At 49.7% G+C, this 17,661-nt stretch overlaps 8 protein-coding genes; 3 read left to right on the top strand and 5 right to left on the bottom strand.

The window, feature by feature from the left end:
• Positions 1-4: 4 nt before the first annotated feature.
• Positions 5-409, bottom strand: GSBLH_T00002211001 (uncharacterized protein; the record flags this gene model as incomplete). XM_013040746.1 has 2 exons in its annotated part: positions 195-409; positions 5-165 (listed from the first exon to the last, which is right to left on the bottom strand). Exons 1-2 carry the CDS (start codon positions 256-258, stop codon positions 5-7), a joined length of 225 nt encoding a protein of 74 aa, XP_012896200.1. The 5' UTR covers positions 259-409.
• A 2,712-nt stretch (positions 410-3,121) lies between these two features.
• On the top strand, positions 3,122-5,094 carry GSBLH_T00002210001 (Twinkle helicase; the record flags this gene model as incomplete). Its single annotated transcript, XM_013040745.1, has 5 exons — positions 3,122-3,175; positions 3,213-3,307; positions 3,346-4,117; positions 4,158-4,413; positions 4,445-5,094. The coding sequence occupies 5 exons, from the start codon at positions 3,122-3,124 to the stop codon at positions 5,092-5,094; spliced, it is 1,827 nt and encodes a 608-aa protein (XP_012896199.1).
• A 1,883-nt stretch (positions 5,095-6,977) lies between these two features.
• GSBLH_T00006406001 (uncharacterized protein) lies at positions 6,978-7,606 on the top strand (the record flags this gene model as incomplete). Its single annotated transcript, XM_013040744.1, has 2 exons — positions 6,978-7,500; positions 7,542-7,606. 2 exons carry the CDS (start codon positions 6,978-6,980, stop codon positions 7,604-7,606), a joined length of 588 nt encoding a protein of 195 aa, XP_012896198.1.
• A 99-nt stretch (positions 7,607-7,705) lies between these two features.
• GSBLH_T00006405001 (uncharacterized protein) lies at positions 7,706-9,526 on the bottom strand (the record flags this gene model as incomplete). Its single annotated transcript, XM_013040743.1, is given in 8 exon segments — positions 7,706-7,912; positions 7,944-7,997; positions 8,026-8,423; positions 8,459-8,574; positions 8,604-8,715; positions 8,733-9,327; positions 9,357-9,448; positions 9,478-9,526. 8 exon segments carry the CDS (start codon positions 9,524-9,526, stop codon positions 7,706-7,708), a joined length of 1,623 nt encoding a protein of 540 aa, XP_012896197.1.
• An 844-nt stretch (positions 9,527-10,370) lies between these two features.
• Positions 10,371-11,884, top strand: GSBLH_T00006404001 (uncharacterized protein; the record flags this gene model as incomplete). Its single annotated transcript, XM_013040742.1, has 3 exons — positions 10,371-11,676; positions 11,738-11,757; positions 11,813-11,884. The coding sequence occupies 3 exons, from the start codon at positions 10,371-10,373 to the stop codon at positions 11,882-11,884; spliced, it is 1,398 nt and encodes a 465-aa protein (XP_012896196.1).
• A 743-nt stretch (positions 11,885-12,627) lies between these two features.
• GSBLH_T00002209001 (uncharacterized protein) lies at positions 12,628-13,718 on the bottom strand. XM_013040741.1 has 4 exons: positions 13,267-13,718; positions 13,097-13,236; positions 12,862-13,066; positions 12,628-12,833 (listed from the first exon to the last, which is right to left on the bottom strand). Exons 1-4 carry the CDS (start codon positions 13,337-13,339, stop codon positions 12,658-12,660), a joined length of 594 nt encoding a protein of 197 aa, XP_012896195.1. The 5' UTR covers positions 13,340-13,718; the 3' UTR covers positions 12,628-12,657.
• An 861-nt stretch (positions 13,719-14,579) lies between these two features.
• On the bottom strand, positions 14,580-15,035 carry GSBLH_T00002208001 (uncharacterized protein; the record flags this gene model as incomplete). Its single annotated transcript, XM_013040740.1, has 1 exon — positions 14,580-15,035. One exon carries the CDS (start codon positions 15,033-15,035, stop codon positions 14,580-14,582), a length of 456 nt encoding a protein of 151 aa, XP_012896194.1.
• Positions 15,036-16,905: 1,870 nt separating this feature from the next.
• GSBLH_T00006403001 (uncharacterized protein) lies at positions 16,906-17,187 on the bottom strand (the record flags this gene model as incomplete). The annotated part of the gene is made up of 2 exons (XM_013040739.1): positions 16,906-17,046; positions 17,077-17,187. 2 exons carry the CDS (start codon positions 17,185-17,187, stop codon positions 16,906-16,908), a joined length of 252 nt encoding a protein of 83 aa, XP_012896193.1.
• Between the last annotated feature and the right edge of the window lie 474 nt (positions 17,188-17,661).

The following is a 17,661-nucleotide window of genomic DNA, read 5'->3' as shown; positions in this document are numbered from 1 at the left end:
CCCATCACTGTCCGTTCTCTTCGAACCCTGCCGTCTTGTGCACCTCTTTGATTCCGCCCTGCGGCAGCACCACCGGCATGAAGATCACGTTCCCGCCCGCCTCCACGTTCGACGAGATGGTCATCCACCCCACCCCATCGATGCAATCGTTGCGGAAATGCCCCTCTGCGCTCACGCCCCTCCTCCACTCCTACCGTACTTGCTCTCGTTCTTGAACTTGTACACGCCGCGCCCGTGCCGCAGATTCTGGCTGAACATTCCCGAGTAGCAATCCCCCGTTCCGTACGTCAGATCGCCCTTCCCGCTCAGCATGCCGCCCTGGAAATTCCCGCTGTAGCGTACCACTTCGTCGACGACGTCCTCGATCACCACCTTCTCCTTGTCCTTCTCACGCTCCGACTTATGCGAGATTAAGTGCATCTGCTTCGGGAACGACTCCTCTCCCGTCTCGGCGTCCACCAATCGCTGTCGTTTCTGATGGCACACCAGGGTTCCTTCCCCGCACCGCTGATCCTCCACCCAGTTTCCATAATAACTGTTCCCGTTGGCGTCGAGGAAGCTCCCTTCGCCGTGCCTCCGATCCTCCTTCCATTTCCCGTTGTAGCTCGCTCCGTCGTGGAACAGATACACCCCCTTCGCGCTGCGCTGTCCCTGCTGGAAGCTTCCCTGCGCCTCACTCGCTGTCCTCTGCCCCACCTCGTACACATCGCCGTTTTCGTAGTAGTAAACGCCGTGTCCGTGCAGGCGCCCGTCCGTAAACTCCCCGCTGTAAATGATGTCGTCCCCGCGGGAGAGCTCCCCCTTCCCGTGCTTCCGGTCGTTCTGCCATTCCCCGCGGTAGCTGCGCTCAGAGGGTTCCCCGATGCCTACACGACGCCGTTGCTGAAATAGTATTCCCCGTAGCCCTCGCGCTTGTCGTTGTGCACTTCCCCTTTGTACACTTCGTTGTTCGGATATTCCAACGTGAACACGCCGCTCCCGCCCACGCCGCACCCCGACGACTCGGCGGAATCCTTCGAGATTCCGTGGAGAGGGCAGTAGTACCGCACAATGCGCTGTCTACACTCAATCAACCGCGGGAATCCCACCCTTCCTCGTCTCGATACATGAAAATGTAGTTCATTTTGTTGGCCAGCCCGTCCAGTTTCCCCGATCCCCCGGTTTCTCCGGTTTCTCCGGTTTCTCCGGTTTCTCCGATCGGTCCAGATCCATTGGGGGCCTGGGCGGCGGCCTGCGCGTCGGGGGCTCGGTAGTGGCGCAGACAGCGTCCATGCATGAAGTGCTGGCAACCCTCCGCGCAGCATTTCTCCGTCAATCCGCCCGCGCAGTGGCAGATGCAGCACGTCTAGATCGCATTCCCGCGGGAGGGGTACATGGATGAAGAGGGAGTGGGGGAGGGAGGAGAAAGAGAGAAGCTCGGCGTCGGTGGGAGTGGTGGGGGTGGCGATGATGGGCTCCATGTGCGTGTAATTCAGCACGGTGAGTCGGTTGCTGAGCAGCATGCAGGACACGTGGCACCACTCTCCCTCCCAGGTTCGCTTCAGCGCACCGCCGGGGAAGGAGCAGCACACGCAGAGCTGCTGCGAGAGCGGAGCTACGCGTGAGAGAACGGGATGGACCCTACCCTGGGAGTTCCACGCCTTGCAGAGACAGGGATCGCAGACCCAGTAATGCGCGTTGATCAGGCTCGTCGTGTTGGACATCTCCACGCCGTAGCAGCACTACGCCTCACTCTGCTTCCTCGTTTCTCTCACCGGATGCACCAGCACGCCGCACTGCGTGCAGCGCAGCAGCCGCGTCGCCTGCGAGGCCGTGCTGCCCGAGGAATCCGCGGGGCCGTTGCACACGTCGCACACCTCCGCCACTTCGTTCGCCTTCCAGGGCTTCCGCTTGCGATTTGCGGGGTCCAGCAAGCGAGCGCGGATCGCCTCGAGCGACTCCTGCTTGGGGTGGCCGCCCGAGCCCATGGGGAAGCCCAGGGAGGAGGGGAGATGGTCGTGAATGTAGCATTTGATGGTGGTCATGAGGCCTTGGTCCACGTTCACGCACACTAACACTTTGAACAGCCCAAACTCGTTCTCGCCCATTCCGTGCAGCACGATGATCCCACAAGCAGGCGTTTCGTACAGCAAACGATCTGCGTATTGTTGATAGCTAAGAGTATAGGAGGGAATGGAGGAGGGGTCGAATTCGGATACGGAGCCGTAGTACGCCAACCCGAGTCGGAAACTTTCCTTGATTTGGTCGTGCGGATTCTCCATGTAGAACAGACCATTCCACAACCCGCAGAATTCACATGCGTATTTCTTTAGATGGGTGCTTAGATACTCTTGGTACTCGGGAAAAGCTTGTTTCTTTCCCTTTCGATTTGCATTTGTAAATGTGTTATAATTTTGCTTTTCTTTATCCGGAATGAACGTCCACACGCGGCTTGAGCGTTTGAAGGAAATGGTCTGGGGTCGAATGACCGAGTCCCGACTGTCCTTCGCGAGAAAGCTCCAATGCCCTTTCCATTCCGGATCTAGTGATTTGAAAGTGACGATCCCGCGCATCACCACAGTGTTATCTAGTTTTTCAATGGAAAGCGGGAAAGATACCATCCGTTATTTTGGAAGTGTCTACTTCACTTTCGGGCTTTGCGGACGTCTGCATTGGTGGCGAATTTCCAAAACCACTTCTTGAAGGAAAAATCAAGCTGAATTTTGCATATTCAAAAATCCGTATTGGAAGGGATGTTTCTTTCTTTTAAAGGGATTGCGTGCAGGGGTGCTTTGCGATCCTCTGCAAGGTCTCTTTATGGAAATCTTTCCCGGTCTTTCCTCCGACCCACTGTGATGTCCCTCAACGAAACGCAGCCCAATGTAGAGACGGTCGTTGCAATCGAAAATAGATATCACACCTTTTTGCACGTTCTTTTTCTTCTCGGGGGAGTTCGCCCTTTACACAGCGGGGAACGTTTCCCCGCTCAGCAGATGCGACAAGCACATTTGTTTCTTCCCACTATAAAGTGCGATTTTGTTTTAGAGTTATTCAAAAAGATTGACGAGAGTTCTATTTTGGAATATTTGGGTCGTAAGGGATTTGAGTACAAAGAGAACGCGGAAGAATACATCGTGAGGGAATGCATGTTTTGTCCCAAGCCACACTACAACAAACCAGACAATCTCTACAAGCTGTACTGACGACTCTTCCTTTCCTTCCCTAATCCCTAGTTACATCAGCAAGGCCACCGGCGCGTTCATTTGCCATCGCTGCGGCACTTGCGGCTCCTGGTTCGATTTCAAGCGGAAGCTGGGGGATCTGCAAGGTAGGCCTCCCTCCCCTCTCCATGTTCCTAACGCCCAGAGGACTCGCACTGCTCCCTCTCTCCCTTGCCTGCGTCCGACAGCAAATCGAAGCAAGTGCACCAGTTCGCCTACAACGAGATGAAGGAATACATCGCCAATCTCCGCGAGAACCGCTTTCCCCGCGTCTGGGACTCGCTCACAGCGCGCACGCCCACGGGGCGCTGGCTCACCGCGGAGACGCTTCGGAAATACTGCGTGGGCGCGTGCTCGAAGACCTTCGTGCAGCCCACCGGGGAGAGCCGCGCGGAGGACTGCGTGGTGTTTCCGTGGATCTCCCTGCAGGGCTCCACGCCGCTGGTGCACCGCTACAAGATCCGCTCCATCGACACCAAGGCGCACATGCGTCTCGAACCCGCGGGGGGCGACTGGGGCTTCTTCGGCTGGCACACGGTCCCCGCGTCCTGCGCGCGGCTCGTGCTCACGGAGGGCGAGTACGACGCGATGGCGGTGCACCAGGCCACCGGGCTGCCCGCGGTGTCGCTGCCCAACGGGGCCACGTCGCTGCCGCTGCGCCTGCTCCCGCTGCTGGAGCCCGTCAAGGAGATCGTGCTGTGGATGGACTTCGACCGCGTCGGCCAGGAGAACGCGCTGCGCTTCGCGCGGAAGCTCGGCCAGGCGCGCGTGCGCGTCGTGCCCCCGCCCGACCCCGCCGACGCGGCCGCGAGCGGCGTGAAGGACGCCTGCGACTGCCTGCGACGCGGCCTGGACCTCGGCGCCTTCGTGGAGCGCGCGCGGTGCGTGCCGCACGAGCAGATCCTGACGTTCGGCGAGCTGAAAACCGGTGGAACCCGCGGGGAGCGTGATGGGTAGGACGTGTTCTACGACCTGGTGCATCCCCGCGAGCTGCAGGGAATCCCGTTTCTCTCGCTGCCCTTCCTCAACCGCACGCTGAAGGGCCATCGCCGCGGCGAGCTGACCATCCTGACGGGCCCCACGGGCTCCGGCAAGACCACGCTGCTGTCGCAGCTGTCGCTGGACCTGCTGAGGCAGGGCGTCGCCACGCTCTGGGGGTCCTTCGAGATCGCAAACCGAAGGCTCGCCGCCACCATGCTTCGCCAGTTCAGCCGTAGGCTACGAGGGAGGGCGGTGAGACGCAGAATCGCGGTTATCGCCGGAGATGTCGCACCGGGAATTCGAGGCGGTGGCGACGCAGTTCGAGCAGCTCCCGCTGTATTATCTGCGCTTCTTTGGGTCCACGCAGCTCGAGCAGATCCTCGACGCGATGGAGTACAGCGTGTATGCGCACGACGTGCAGCACATCATCCTCGATAACCTCCAATTCATGATGGGAAATGCTTTCAAGGGATATGAGCGGTTCGACGCCCAGGAGCGCGCGCTGTGCGAGTTCCGAAAGTTTGCAACCGCGCAGAACGTCCATGTCACGCTGGTGATTCATCCCCGCAAAGAGCCCGAAGATCAAGCGCTGAACATCAGTAGCGTGTTCGGAACCGCAAAAGCGACGCAGGAGGCGGACAATGTGCTGATAATTCAAAACGAGAATGGGCAGAAGAAATTGGAGGTGAAGAAAAACCGGTTTGACGGAGATTTGGGGTGTGTAGGCCTCCGATTCAATAAAGAACGGCTGGTATTCGAAGAACGAAGAAAGGACGAGAAAGCCGAGCCGGAGGAGCGAAATGGGGCGGAGGATGAAGAAAAGAGCGTTTCGGAAGAAACGGTGGCCAAAAAGCCATTAAGTAAAGTGTCAAAGGAAATGGGGAGAACAGCCCATGAAATCATCATGGGATAGGTCGATTCGAAAGGCGGGAACCTCTATCCGTAAATCTGTTCGATTCTGTAGCAAAACTTTTGATATAAATAAAACTGACTATTTTGGACTTTGTTAAGAACAACTACAAATTCTATTTCAGTTCTTTATTATATTGAAATTTTATACTTATTTTATTCCTTGCATTCTTGTATAGTGTTCATTGGTCTGTAAAACGTGAATGTCAAAGCAGCATTTTAAACCATTTTCCTCTATGTACCAAGGTCATTGTATATCTGATATACCGCATTTTGAGAACACACCGCAGGAACAATCTGGCAACTCAGCCTACAAGTCTGACGAGCAAGTCTCCTTTTCACCGGATTGTGATTCATCGATCTACTTTATGGATACCCAAGACAAAGAACTTATTGACTCATCATTTAACGATTCTGCTGAGAACCTAGACCAATCCAAGCTCGATACGAGTTATTCCTATTTGTTTAATAGCAACTCTTCTCCGACAGCTGCAGATCCTATTCAACATAGACCTGAAATGAGTTTGCTTGGTCCGCCTGTTAGAAATAACAGTGCTGAAAATTCCGGAAACCGACTCTTTGCGAAGGTTTTTGACTTTTTTTCTCTTACAAACAGCTCTACTCGTTGTCGCGTGATTTCGAGTATCACTACCTCGGTTCCCAATTATCTCAGCCATATGGAGTCCAGTTACTCGTGGAGGGATGCTGCGTTTGCTGCAACACGTACTATGTACCTTTTTCTCTTTCCTCTGAAATTCAATCTAGCCTCCCAACGAAGCATATGTTCTTGTCGTCTCACTTCGAACCAACACTACACATATCGCTCATCTTTTTTGCCTAACGCATTTATACAAAGAATTTCTTCATTTTGTGCAACCCATCACTTTTCCTCATTTCCTCGTCCGGCCAATCTCTTCTCCCTTCCTTTTCCCGAAAACCACGCAGAGTCTTCCCTACAAAGCCACTCTCACCTTCGGGTTTTCCCACGTCCTTTACTCCTCCCTCCTCCGCGAGTTTTCCTTCTCTCCCCCGGTTTCTCTCTGCGAAACTGCCTTCTACGTGAAACTCCCCGACATCTGCGAAACGCTCTTCCCCCTCAACTCCTTCGCCCTTCACCTTTCCCTCCACATCGCCCTTCCCTCCGCGCCCTACGCCACCTCCGTCCAGGGCATCGTCAACGTCTTCTCCCTCGCTTCCGACGCCGCCGTCGTCACGCTCGAAGCTCCCGACCAAGCCGTATTCACCGCGGTTATCGGGCTCTACTCCGAGGGAATCGCTGTCTCCGCCCTCCTCGTCGCTCTCCCCGCGGGGATTTTCCCCAAGCCACACACCGAAACACCCAAACCCAAATCCAAATCCAAACCCAAACCCAAATCCACACCGAATTCTGTTCCGAATTCTGTTCCGAATTCTGTTCCGAATCCTGTTCCGAATTCCGTGCCGAATTCCGTGCCGAATTCCGTGCCGAATCCTGTGCCGAATCCTGTTGGAAATCCCGTGGGGAAGGGGAAGGGCGGGAGTCGCGTGTTGGAGGGCCGGCTGTCGACGTCGAAGATCGAAATCATGGCGTCGAGCCGCGATGGGAGTTTCGAGTTGCAGGAGTTTACGCGGGAATGCAGCGCGAGCGAGTTCGGGTTGCTGCTTAAGAAATCGCTTCCGCTGCTGAGCGAGTTGATGCAGAGTAGGGGAGCGGAGAGGACATAAGCGGACTAGACACGTTCGGGAACTATTTCGTGCGGGAATTGGTGAATCGGAGCGACGCGACGCAGCTGCAATCCATCGTGGATTCGATTCTGCCTCACTTCATCGCCCTCGCCAAGGGTTTTCTCTCTCTCTCTTTCTCTCTCACTCCCAGACAAAACGGGAACCTACGTGATCCAAAACATCATGCAGCATGTGAGTTGTGCGGACACGCAGAAGTCGATTCTCTCCGCGATGAAAGGCCACGAAATGAAGCTCGCAGTGGACCAGCTGGGCGTGTACGTGCTGAATCGCTGTCTCGATCATTTCGCCCCCGATCTCACGATCGAGCTGAAGAAAACCCTGGCGGCCCAGTCCATCACGCTCTCGAGGAATCGCTACGGCGTGATCTCGCTGCGGACGCTGTACAACACGGCGCCGGAATCTATCCAGGCGATGATTCGGAAGTCGGTGTTCGACCATTTCCCCAGCGTGGTCTACGACCAATACGGATTCTATTTTTTGCAGCATTTGGTGGAGCCCCGAGTCGCGGAGTGCGAAGCGTCGCGAAGAACTATAGTCGAGTTATTTTGTGCTGATATCGCTACTTTTGTGCGTCAGAAGAATGCTATTACGATCGTTGAAAAGTGTATCGATCTGTGTGAATCCGATCGAATGAAACTCGCTCGCGCTTTGTTCAGCAATTCCGAAGTATACCATAACATGCACGGTATTTTTCTGGTCGGGTTTCGACGTGGCGTTGATGGGTAGATGCAGAGGCTTTTCGCCTTGCTGTCCCCCGAGGAAATCAATTCCCTTCTTCCCGTTTTGCGTGAGAATCTTCGAGACATTCCCGTTTTCGAGGACCCGAATCAATGGAGCTGGCTGTTCCCTTATTTTCGAACAAGCACTCCCTCCGGTTTCCTTGTTTTCTCTCAACAAACACTCAAAACGATAAACTCCATCAGCATCTGCTTGGATCGAATCACCTCCGCGGGCACCAGCGAGTTCATCTTGGCCTCATCTCCTCTCTCCTCCCTCACCTTGACCGCAAACATCCGGCTCCTCTCTTCCAAGCACTTCGTCTTCCGCAGTCCTCGCAGCGTGGGACCCACCTTCGCGACCAATTCGTCCATCAGCGGCTAGCTCTCACTCCTCCTCCCTCCTTCCTACCGCAGGCGATCCCAACTCCATAAACGGAGCCAACACGTTGATCACTTCCAATATCTAGTTTCCACGTTTCCACGATCCCTACACGCACACTCCTCGCTAAATACAGCTCGACCACTTCCTGCGCGTCGATCTGCACGTCGTTCGTGTGTCGACTCACCAGTCGGGGTTCGCAGTACAGTCCGTTCTCGATGGCGCCGTGGATCCGCCGCGTCACGCACCCATAAATCGACCGCAGCGCGTCCGTCACCGTCGTGAACAGCGCCGCCAGCGACCGCAGCGCGCTCTGCAGCGCCGAGGCCTCGCGGATCGACAGCGGGTTCCACGAAAACTCAACGATTCTCTGCATCAGACCCGGCCTCCGGAGAAACGTGGAAATGGGGAAGCACCGCTTTCTCGACGATTCGCGGGAGAAGCTCCTTGTCGCGACGCAGGGAACTCTATTTCGAAGTCGCCCTCTGTTTCCACGGTTTCTCCATATTGCTGGATCAGGCCGTACCACGGGAATTCCTCCACACGCTGGTGTATGTCGTCCCCCTCCTCCACCCCCAACGGATCGAACCAAAACAGCGACGGCAGAACCGCGGGAACCAGAAAATCCGGGGCTGCCAGCGCCGCGTACGCGTCCTCATAACTACATGGTACCTCCGTTTCCACGATTACTCAGAAGGAAACTCCCTTCGCCAGGCGTCGAAACGCTCCAGAATCTTCCCCACTTCCATGTTCTCCAGATCTACCGCGGAAAAAACGCCCTTCGCTTCCCTCCGCACCGACTCTATTTGTCAAAAATACCCACGATTTTTGCACCCATGCAGGCTTCCCATTGGCTGGCGCCCGGCTCGTCGAAATTCACAAAAATCGCGTTGTCCAGGTACACATCCACCCCCGCGGTTATCATGTGCATCGTCACGTCGTCGCTCTGCACCTCCCGCACCGAATCCCGAATAACCGCGGGACCGTCGATGTACACGCAGCGCTGCTGACTGCGCGTCTGCGCGATTCGCTCGTCATAGAATAACTCCCCTTCGAAGAACGGCCCCGTCCGCTCCCTCAGTTTCCCCATTTCCACCGCGGAGGGGATTCCCGCGGTTATCGACTCGATGGCGTCGAGTTCGGTCAGAAAGGCCAGATCGTCGCGGAGATAGCACTGATTGGCTGCGAGCACGTGACTCTGATACTGCTCCTGAAACTCCCCCCAGCGTTTCGTTAGGTCGTCCAAAATACCCCGTTTTTCGGTCAAAAATCCGCTCAGGCGGCGGAAGAATTTGGTTTGATTGCGGTAAAAATCGTACCGATTTTTGACATTCCGATTGTCCGCGAATTCCCGCTCCGCGTCCTGCGCCAATTGGTCGATTTCCCGCTCGCTCTGGTCGATGAGGTACGCATTCTACGATTCATCGATTCGCCCGTTTCCACTTCCTGGACGTTCGATCGAAGTTCGTTGAGGGCCGTAGCCAGTCGATTCATCACGTGCTTTTGGGACACCAAGGTGAATGATTTGGGACCATCTGCGATTTATGTCCCCTAATGTCCCTACTGGAAACGGACGGAATGGACCGCGGAGACACTTCCTTCGGACCCGCCATCCCGCGGGAACAGAGCGTTTGTTCCCATAGCGCTTCGTCGTCGCTCGAGGAAACGGAGAATTCTTCCACGCCGTCTTCCAGAGGAGAGCGAAGCGCCGAATCCCCGCGGGAGAGTTGGTTGTCGCGGGAAACGGGGGTTTCATCCATGTCAATGTCAATGTCAATGTCAATTCGTTCATCCTTCTGTACCTTTTCTTCATCTTGATCATCTTGCTCATCTTCTTCTTCTGCGATTTGTCTGTTTCGTTGGAGAAGTTGGGAACGCAGTGAGTCGCTAGGAGAAGGAATCGAGCTGTCTGGAGCTGGGGAGGAAAGATTGAATTCGATTCGGATGGGAGATGTTGATTTGGAGCGATTTTCTATATCAGAAGGAACTGGAGATGACTGTGGAACTGGAGATGACTGTGGAATTGGAGATGACTGAGGTTGAATTCCTTCCAGTACTTCCGATTCTCCATATTCCTGAGTGAGGTCAATCTTTGTTGAAAATTTGGGTTTGTTCGTTGAAAAGAAGTTGGTTCCCTAAAAATCACCCAGCACTCACGACCACACCTTTTTTTGAATTAATCTGTTTTTAAATAATGAATTGCCCACTGGAACCTTCTTTATCGGGGATTTTTCTTCACCCTACAACGATGAACAACAAAAAGCGAAAACTACCTCGTATTCTGTCTTTTGACTCTCAGTGTTTCCATCCTTTAAATTTCTTGTAGGTGTCAGAATAGGCTCATCCTCTTCCTCACTATTATCATCTCGCTTTCTTATATTTCTTTTATTCTTTTGACGGACTTTTCTGTTAAACATTTTTCTTCTTTGCACAAAACTTAAATGGCATATTATTTTAATGGGTGAACAAATACCTTATCCAGTATTTAGTAATCTAGATGATGAATTGTCTATTGATTCAAATCAAGCGGAATCATTCAGTGATCGACCCTTTTTGCCTTCTCTTGGTTTTGCGCAAATTATAAATGGAACTGAAGTTAGTTTTACTTATCCCATTAATTATACTGTAAAGGAGATAAAGTTTGACGATCCTGACACGCAAGATGGCAAGGGAAAGGAAATATACAAGGGAAATCATGAACATGAGTATTTGGTTTGCGAATGGAAAAATCATTTAAAGAACGGAAAGGGTTTGCTGTACAATAGTTGGGGAGAACTCTTATTTCGAGGGAATTTTGTAAATGATAAGCTGGAGGGAATGGGAGCAATTTATCATGACGGTTGCGTGATCGCGGAATTGCTATATGAGCACAATCAACCCGATCTGCTGAACTATATTGAATGTTCTCCCGATTCGATCATTCTCGTAAAGAGATCCGAAAAAGGAGAGTTGCTCTATCGAGGCGGTTTTGATGAGCAAACGCTTGAAAGAGAGGGATGGGGCGCGGAATATAAAAATGGGGTTTTGCACTATTACGGGACTCACGAGAGCAATGTCATTGTAAATATAACAAAGAAATTCGAGGCAGATATTATGTACGAATATGGAAGCGATCAAACGCTTGTTTATGTCGGAAACTACAAGGATAGTTTGGTTGAGGGATTCCCCAGAGAAGGAGAGGGAAGAGAATATTTGAATGGAGTGCTCACGTTTCATGGGCAATACGCAAACAATAAGCGAAATGGAAAGGGAACGTTGTTTTATCAATACGGAGTGGCAAAGATGTGTGGATTTTGGGAACAGGGGAAGTTGCTGTGGTCCATGGAGATGGACAGCAATGGATACAGCAGTAATTTGAAGTTCGATGGAAGGTCGATTGCTTCCATTCGGGTTGTTGATGGACTCGAAGTGATCAATATGAACATCCGCAATATGAAAATTGGAAATAATGCTTGTAATTCTAAAGAAATTCAGCGTTTCGTTCTTTCAAACGCGCCTTGCATTGAGACGATCTCCATTGGATCGAATTGCTGCAAAAATGTCACCTTTTTCCAGATTGAAGACCTTCCTTCATTGAGAAAAGTGACGATTCTGGAAGACAGTTTCACTACGTTTAATCGCACCACCAACACTCCAATCAACGGGAATCACCCGGCCAATTCTCGCTATCAATCTATCTTTCAAATCAATCGATGTCCGCAGCTTGTAATGTTTTGTTGTGGCTGCGGATCCTTCTCCTCATTCCTACAGTTTTCACTTACAAGTATCTGCCTTATTCATCGGTTTTGAATTAGATCTCCCCCAGTTTCAGACTTTAATCATAGGGAAAGTCGTACCCGACCGCGTAGGCGACCAGGATAGTTCGTTCTGCTTTTACTGGGCGGAGGAGTTCCGATTAGAAAACCTTCCAAAACTGGAAAGGGTTGAGATCGGATGTCAAAGCTTCCACAATGTGTATGTTGTTTCTTTAGTTGGTAAATCCTTTTTTCGTTTTCTCTGAACCCAAAGAACTCCCAAATCTCCTGACTTTCTCTGCTGGGTTTGCCAGTTTCTATGGGAACCACGGCAGAACGCGAGGATCGTTGACCGTCCAAATGCTCTATCTGCCATCGCTCTCTTTCATTGAGCTCGGCGAAGTTGTATTCTATAACATCTATGACATTCGGATCAATGGTAGAGCTGTGTTTGATTGGTGTTAGCTTCTAGATTTCCCGTCGATTATCAATCTGAATCAGCTTGTGATTCATAAAGATGTTTTTGCTCAGCTCTGCGTTGTTTCGCTTGCTCCGAGTCTGTTTAATGCATTTGTGTGATGTGTAGAATGCTCGAGAGTGCTTCGTCAGTTCTTCCAAAAGTTCCAAAATGTGAAAATACAAAACTTTACATCTGACTGATTGCATGAATGCATGAATGAATGAATGAATGAATGAATGAATGAATGAAAAGAAGAAATGAATTCGGATTGCTTGCTTACATGAATGACTGTGTATTGACTTACAAAGACTGTTTGTGTGAATCGGTTTTGTACCCTTCAAGAAACACTTTGTATTCATTCATCTCTTGCAGGTCTATAAATTGTTTGTTTGTTTATTCATTCATCCATCTCACAACAAACAATCAACAATTTCCCAAAGATCGATTTACCAATATAAGAATGAATGCGCAGCAAGCAAACTCAGTAGAAGCATCGATTCACTTCGATAAGCAATGCTCACAATTATCAACTACGATACCAAACACTTTTTTAACGAACGAACTCTCGCTCCTTCGAGTCCTTTTCTACGACCGCGAACAACTCCGTATGTCGTATGAGAGTACTTAGAAACTTGGCTCGCTTTCCAAACTGCAATGCTGACGTTCCTCTCATGTTTGGTTCATTCGGAAGAATGCAAAGGATGACACAAGTTAATAGATTGTTATCTACGTCACACTCTTCCTTCACTCAAACGGTTCATTTTATTAAACGAACTATATGTTTCCACATCTCTGAAGAACTCGATAACGTACTTCAGCGTGTGAAATTGATCTGCATTTAGCAGACTCAACGTTTCGGTTATATGCGCAGAAATCTCCCCGAATTCGGTCAATGCCTGAATGGATTCGATTTGGGGATAGCAACTGTAAGGGACCAGATGGATTTCTTGTAAATAAAGCTGCTTTTTAGCCATTCCAAAAATACCCACTTTTATTGCGTGACAGACACAAAGAATATCATGCTCACTCGTTGAAACGCACTCTTCTAATAGAGTTCCGTTCACTACGCTGTGCATGATTTCCTCGCTGACCTCCAATTCCCCGTTCCGCCGAAAAATCCCCTCCACTTCTACCGATTAGCCCATCCCCGCGGTTCTACCCATTCCATAATCACGCACAAACTGGCAGGCGATGCGAAGAAACGCGGCAACATGCGTTTCATCGCACTGCATGGCCAACGGCGGCATAATCCAGGTCTCCTCCGCGGAAGCCCGCTTGGCTGCCCAATCCTGCTGCGGACTGTGGATCCAAATCGCCTGCCGATTGGACCGATTGGACCGATTGGATCGATTGGACCGGTTCGATCGATTGGACCGGTTCGATCGCGTGGAGTGTGTGGCGAGGCTGCAGCGGAGAGAGCGAGAGGAGCGAGTGGAGCGGCTGAAACGGATGGAGGGGTCGAGATGAGGCGAGCGAGTGGGAAAAGAGGGGTGGCGCGTGGGGGAAGAGAGGGAGGAGCGAGAGCGAGAATGGAAAGAAGGGGGAGAGCGAGAGGGGAGCGAGTGTGGAGATAGAGAATGAGAGGAGAGTGGAGAGAGAGGCGGAGAAGAGGAAAGATGGCGCGGAGGAGGAGAAGGAGAAGGAGAAGCAGAATAAAGAGGAGGAGAAGAAGAAGAAGGAGGAGGAATAGAAAGAAGAGCGGGATTGGTGGAGTGAGTGAGCTGAGGAGAAGGGAGGCGAGAGAGAGTACGATGAAAATGCGAAAATCGTGGGTGAGAGAGATGGAAAGAGATGGAGAAATAGAGTTCTATGGATAAAAAAGAGAGAAAAGAGAGAGTACTTGAATCATCTCCAGAGAGGATAGATAGGATACTTTTAAAAACGATTTCAGTGGGATGAAAGAACGAGCGTAGATCATAAAGAGATGAAAACGGAGACAAGGCTTCCAAACCCAACTGGAAATTACATCAAAAACCAAGCAATACATTGCCTTTGTACTACAAACAATGTCTGCAGATAGAAGCTCATAAAGTTTTTTGAAAAAACCAAAGTCTCTACAAAAAGAAACAAGACCGATCTGTACCCTAGTTTTATACAAGGGATAATATCCCCTAGCACAAGTACTTCAAAACCATTGCTATAACCACTGAGAATCTAGCATGAAGCATTTACCCGAACCAGTACTTTCACAAAGATGGAAAAATCTGTAGAATAGTCTTCCTTTTCCGGAGTGAAAAGCAATGATAAGTCAAGCAAAATTACAGGATATCCGCGCTTGGACATCCCTATAACATTAGAGAAGTCTCGGAGTCCAACCAATAAATTTCATCCAAGGAACTACCCCAACTTCTAGTTCATCTACGAAAGGCAGAATAACTGCTATATCTTCCCTAGATCTATATAGGGTATACATAAAATGACAGAGAACTCCACCAATTGAACTAAGAATAAAAGTTTATGATAACAAATATATCACAAGGAGTCTAAATCAATATCCAGGTGTGTATTAAACTTTTTGCTTTTAATAGGAGAAAGAGGAGACAGCTTGTGCTCACTCACAGCCTTATCCACATCCTTTTTGAACTCAGCCAGAGATTCACGTGCTGTCTTCTGATGAAATATGATGGGAGGCGGAATTTCACCCGCAGGCATTTCGCCTAGCTCGCTCATCGTAAAGGAACTCGCGCGGCCTGATGAGGGTCGCTTGGTTCCCGTTTTCTCCAAGTATTCGCTATATTTCTCTTCTACATACTCATTCAAATGATTCTTCAGCTGCTCTTTTCGCTCTTTTAGGTCATGCCGTGGTTTTCGCTTTGATTTCATATCTTCAAAGACTTCATTTAGATTTCGAGCACTTCCCTGGAACGATGTGGTAGAGCTGTCCGGAGTCGTCGGAGTCGTAGAAACATCGCCGTTAGGAAGCTTCATGAGCAATATAGATTTTTCTGTCACCATACGAGGCTTTGTCCTTCCGAGAATGTAGGGATGAATCTTGGGGTCTTCAGATTCATGAAGCCCATAGAAATAAACAATATGCTCCACATGGCGCTCCAAAAAGTTCATTTTACATTGGGACATCACCAAGTAATGGTCCAAATCGGTAATACGTGTTAAACGAGGGAAGTTACTCTCCAAAAACAAATCGGCCATCGAGAAGCGTTTTAGTAAATCCGAGTAAATACGCGGTAACTCACCTTTCATCAATTGAAGGTTCATCTCAAGTGTTTCTCGATTAAATTCAATTTTCTCTGGCTTTTTATCTTCTTTCACCGGCTTTGTCACTTTTATTATGGGAGTTCCAGAGAGAGTGTTTAAAGTCTTTAAAATCGATTCTCGTTTCTTTTGCCAACTAGTTGTCGCAGATTCCTCTTTTACCGGTTGAACAGGTCGTTTTCGTTTTGAAAGAAATTCTACAAGACACCGAAACAAAACACCACTACCATCAATTTCTTCATCCAGAGAACGCTTTTTAGAGGTTCTTTCCTTTAAACCGATAGACGCAACTAAATCCTTTGAGTTCATTTCTGATACTTTTATATTTGCTTATTTATGTATTGAATAATCTAATGATAAATGTATCGGGTTATCATGTACCTTGAATAATAGAAATGACGCTTTTCTATTCAATCTGACTAGAATGATAAGTATATACGAATTCACTCTAATTGGCCAAAAATCGAATAGAAATATTCAAATTTGGATGGTGTTGCCCAAAATCTGGGATTTTTCAGAATAACTTGTTATGGTTCTATTTTATCTATGAATGTTTGGGTCAAAAAGTGACTTATTTTCTTCACATGGATATAGAAATCAAGCCAACGATTCGTTGATAACTAGAATAAGTAATTGCTACTATTCCCTAAAAGAGCGAAGTAAACGAAGCAGCCGTGATTTTGCGACTTTGGTATCCGAAATCCAAAAGTTGGACACGGAGTTTCAGAGACAGCTAGATGAGGGTCGGATTTCCAATGATGATAAGATAAAATACGAAGTATGCCGGCTTTTCCTTTATTATAAATAGATTCTGAAACCACAGATAGATGCTTTCATCAACGAGAAGCGGTCTCTATTTGGAGAATCAGCATTTACGAACAGTTTGTATGATATTATTTGGGATCGTTCATTGATAGGAAAGTACAGAAAAGACAACAGACAGTTAACAGAGATCAAACAACCTTCAATTCGTTTCCACACATCAATAGAAATGATAGGATGAATGGCACATTCTTGTCCAGTTCTCAGAAAATGGATAGGAGCCATAGTACTCAAGGTTTTCTTTCCAAGAGTCAATCATCTTATGGCGAGAGTGCATTCGAAAGACCTCTAAATGGGAGTTATACTTCTGGAGCACCCTCTCTGACGACCGAAACAGCGCATACCCTTAATTCATCAAACTATTCCATTCGTTCGCTATCTAACTCAATGAATCAGGCTTCCTATTATTCTACATCAACACCAACATCAACACCAACACCAACACCACCGATATATCTCCCTCAATCTAAATATCCACCAACGCTACCTGTGAATCCAGCGCAATATGACGATCTGCCCCCACTCCCATTACCACCTCCAGTCAATCCCATTCAATCCAATAAACTATTCCCAACGCTACCCCCAACGCTACCCCCGAGGAATCCTCCATACGGCTTTATGACCGTGCCGTACCAACCTCCTTCTCCGATGCAAAACCCGTTCTCTCTCGACCTCAATTCGATCCCCGACTTTGAGAAAATCCCGTTTGGTGCGGTTGTCCCGTCCTCTGTTTGCAACAAACACTCTCTAAATCCACAATCCACTATTCCTTTCTCCGTCGCTTGGTCACCTCATTCACCAGCTTCTCCATCTGCTTGGTCTTCACAAACGCGGGATTGGTCACATCAATTCCGAAATCGTCGTTCTTCACCAAGGCTTCAAACCGATTATCGTTCAAATCGATCTACCATTCATCGCTTCCCTTCTCTCCTACTTCAAAATCGTCCTCCTTCGTCGCTCGCTTCTTTCCCTTCTTCTTCAAACTCTGCTTCATCTCCACCATATCGAAGTCTTCTCGCTTCTTCTCCCCCGTTTCGTCGATCATCAGCAGCTCCAGCTCCGCTTTCTCCTTCTCTTTCTGCTTCTCCTTCTCCGCATCCAGCTTCTCCTTCCGTTTCTCCTTCCTCGATTTCTTCCCCTTCTTCTCTTCCAGCCCCGCAAACAATTTCTCGTCCTCCTCCTTTTCTTCTTTTTCTTCTTCTTCTTCGATTTTCTTTCCTCTACTTCTCAAATCCTCCCTCCAACGCGCACTTCTCCTTCCGTTTCTCTCGCAGTCGCTTTCGATACTGATCATACACGCTCAGACTCTTCTCCTCCCTTTCCTTCTCCCTTTCCTTCTCCTTCTCCTCCAACGCCTTCGTCAAATTCGCCTTCAAACCCGGAATGAACGTTATATCCGCGTCTCCTTCCTCTTCTTCTTCTTCTTCTTCTTCTTCTTCGCTCTGCTCCTCTCCCTTCAGCAACGCTCTATACCGCTCCCTCACGCTTTCTCTCTATCCCTCACGGTCCCTCTCTGCTC

This window comes from Blastocystis hominis, assembly GCF_000151665.1.
Source record: "Blastocystis hominis, Singapore isolate B (sub-type 7) whole genome shotgun sequence assembly, scaffold_17".
NCBI classification, from domain to species: Eukaryota; class Bigyra; order Opalinata; family Blastocystidae; genus Blastocystis; species Blastocystis hominis.
This window is presented reverse-complemented; position numbering and strand designations above follow the sequence as displayed.

Bases quoted from the DNA above. Each gene is read 5' to 3' on its own strand.
- GSBLH_T00002209001 (XM_013040741.1), bottom strand. From the start codon at position 13,339: ATGCAGTGCGATGAAACGCATGTTGCCGCGTTTCTTCGCATCGCCTGC. The intron at 13,067-13,096 runs GTGGGTATTTTT...GCTAAAAAGCAG, and splicing joins GTGTCTGTCACGCAATAAAA to CTTTATTTACAAGAAATCCA. The intron at 12,834-12,861 runs GTTTGAGTGAAG...AGTGTGACGTAG, and splicing joins TTCGTTTAATAAAATGAACC to ATAACAATCTATTAACTTGT.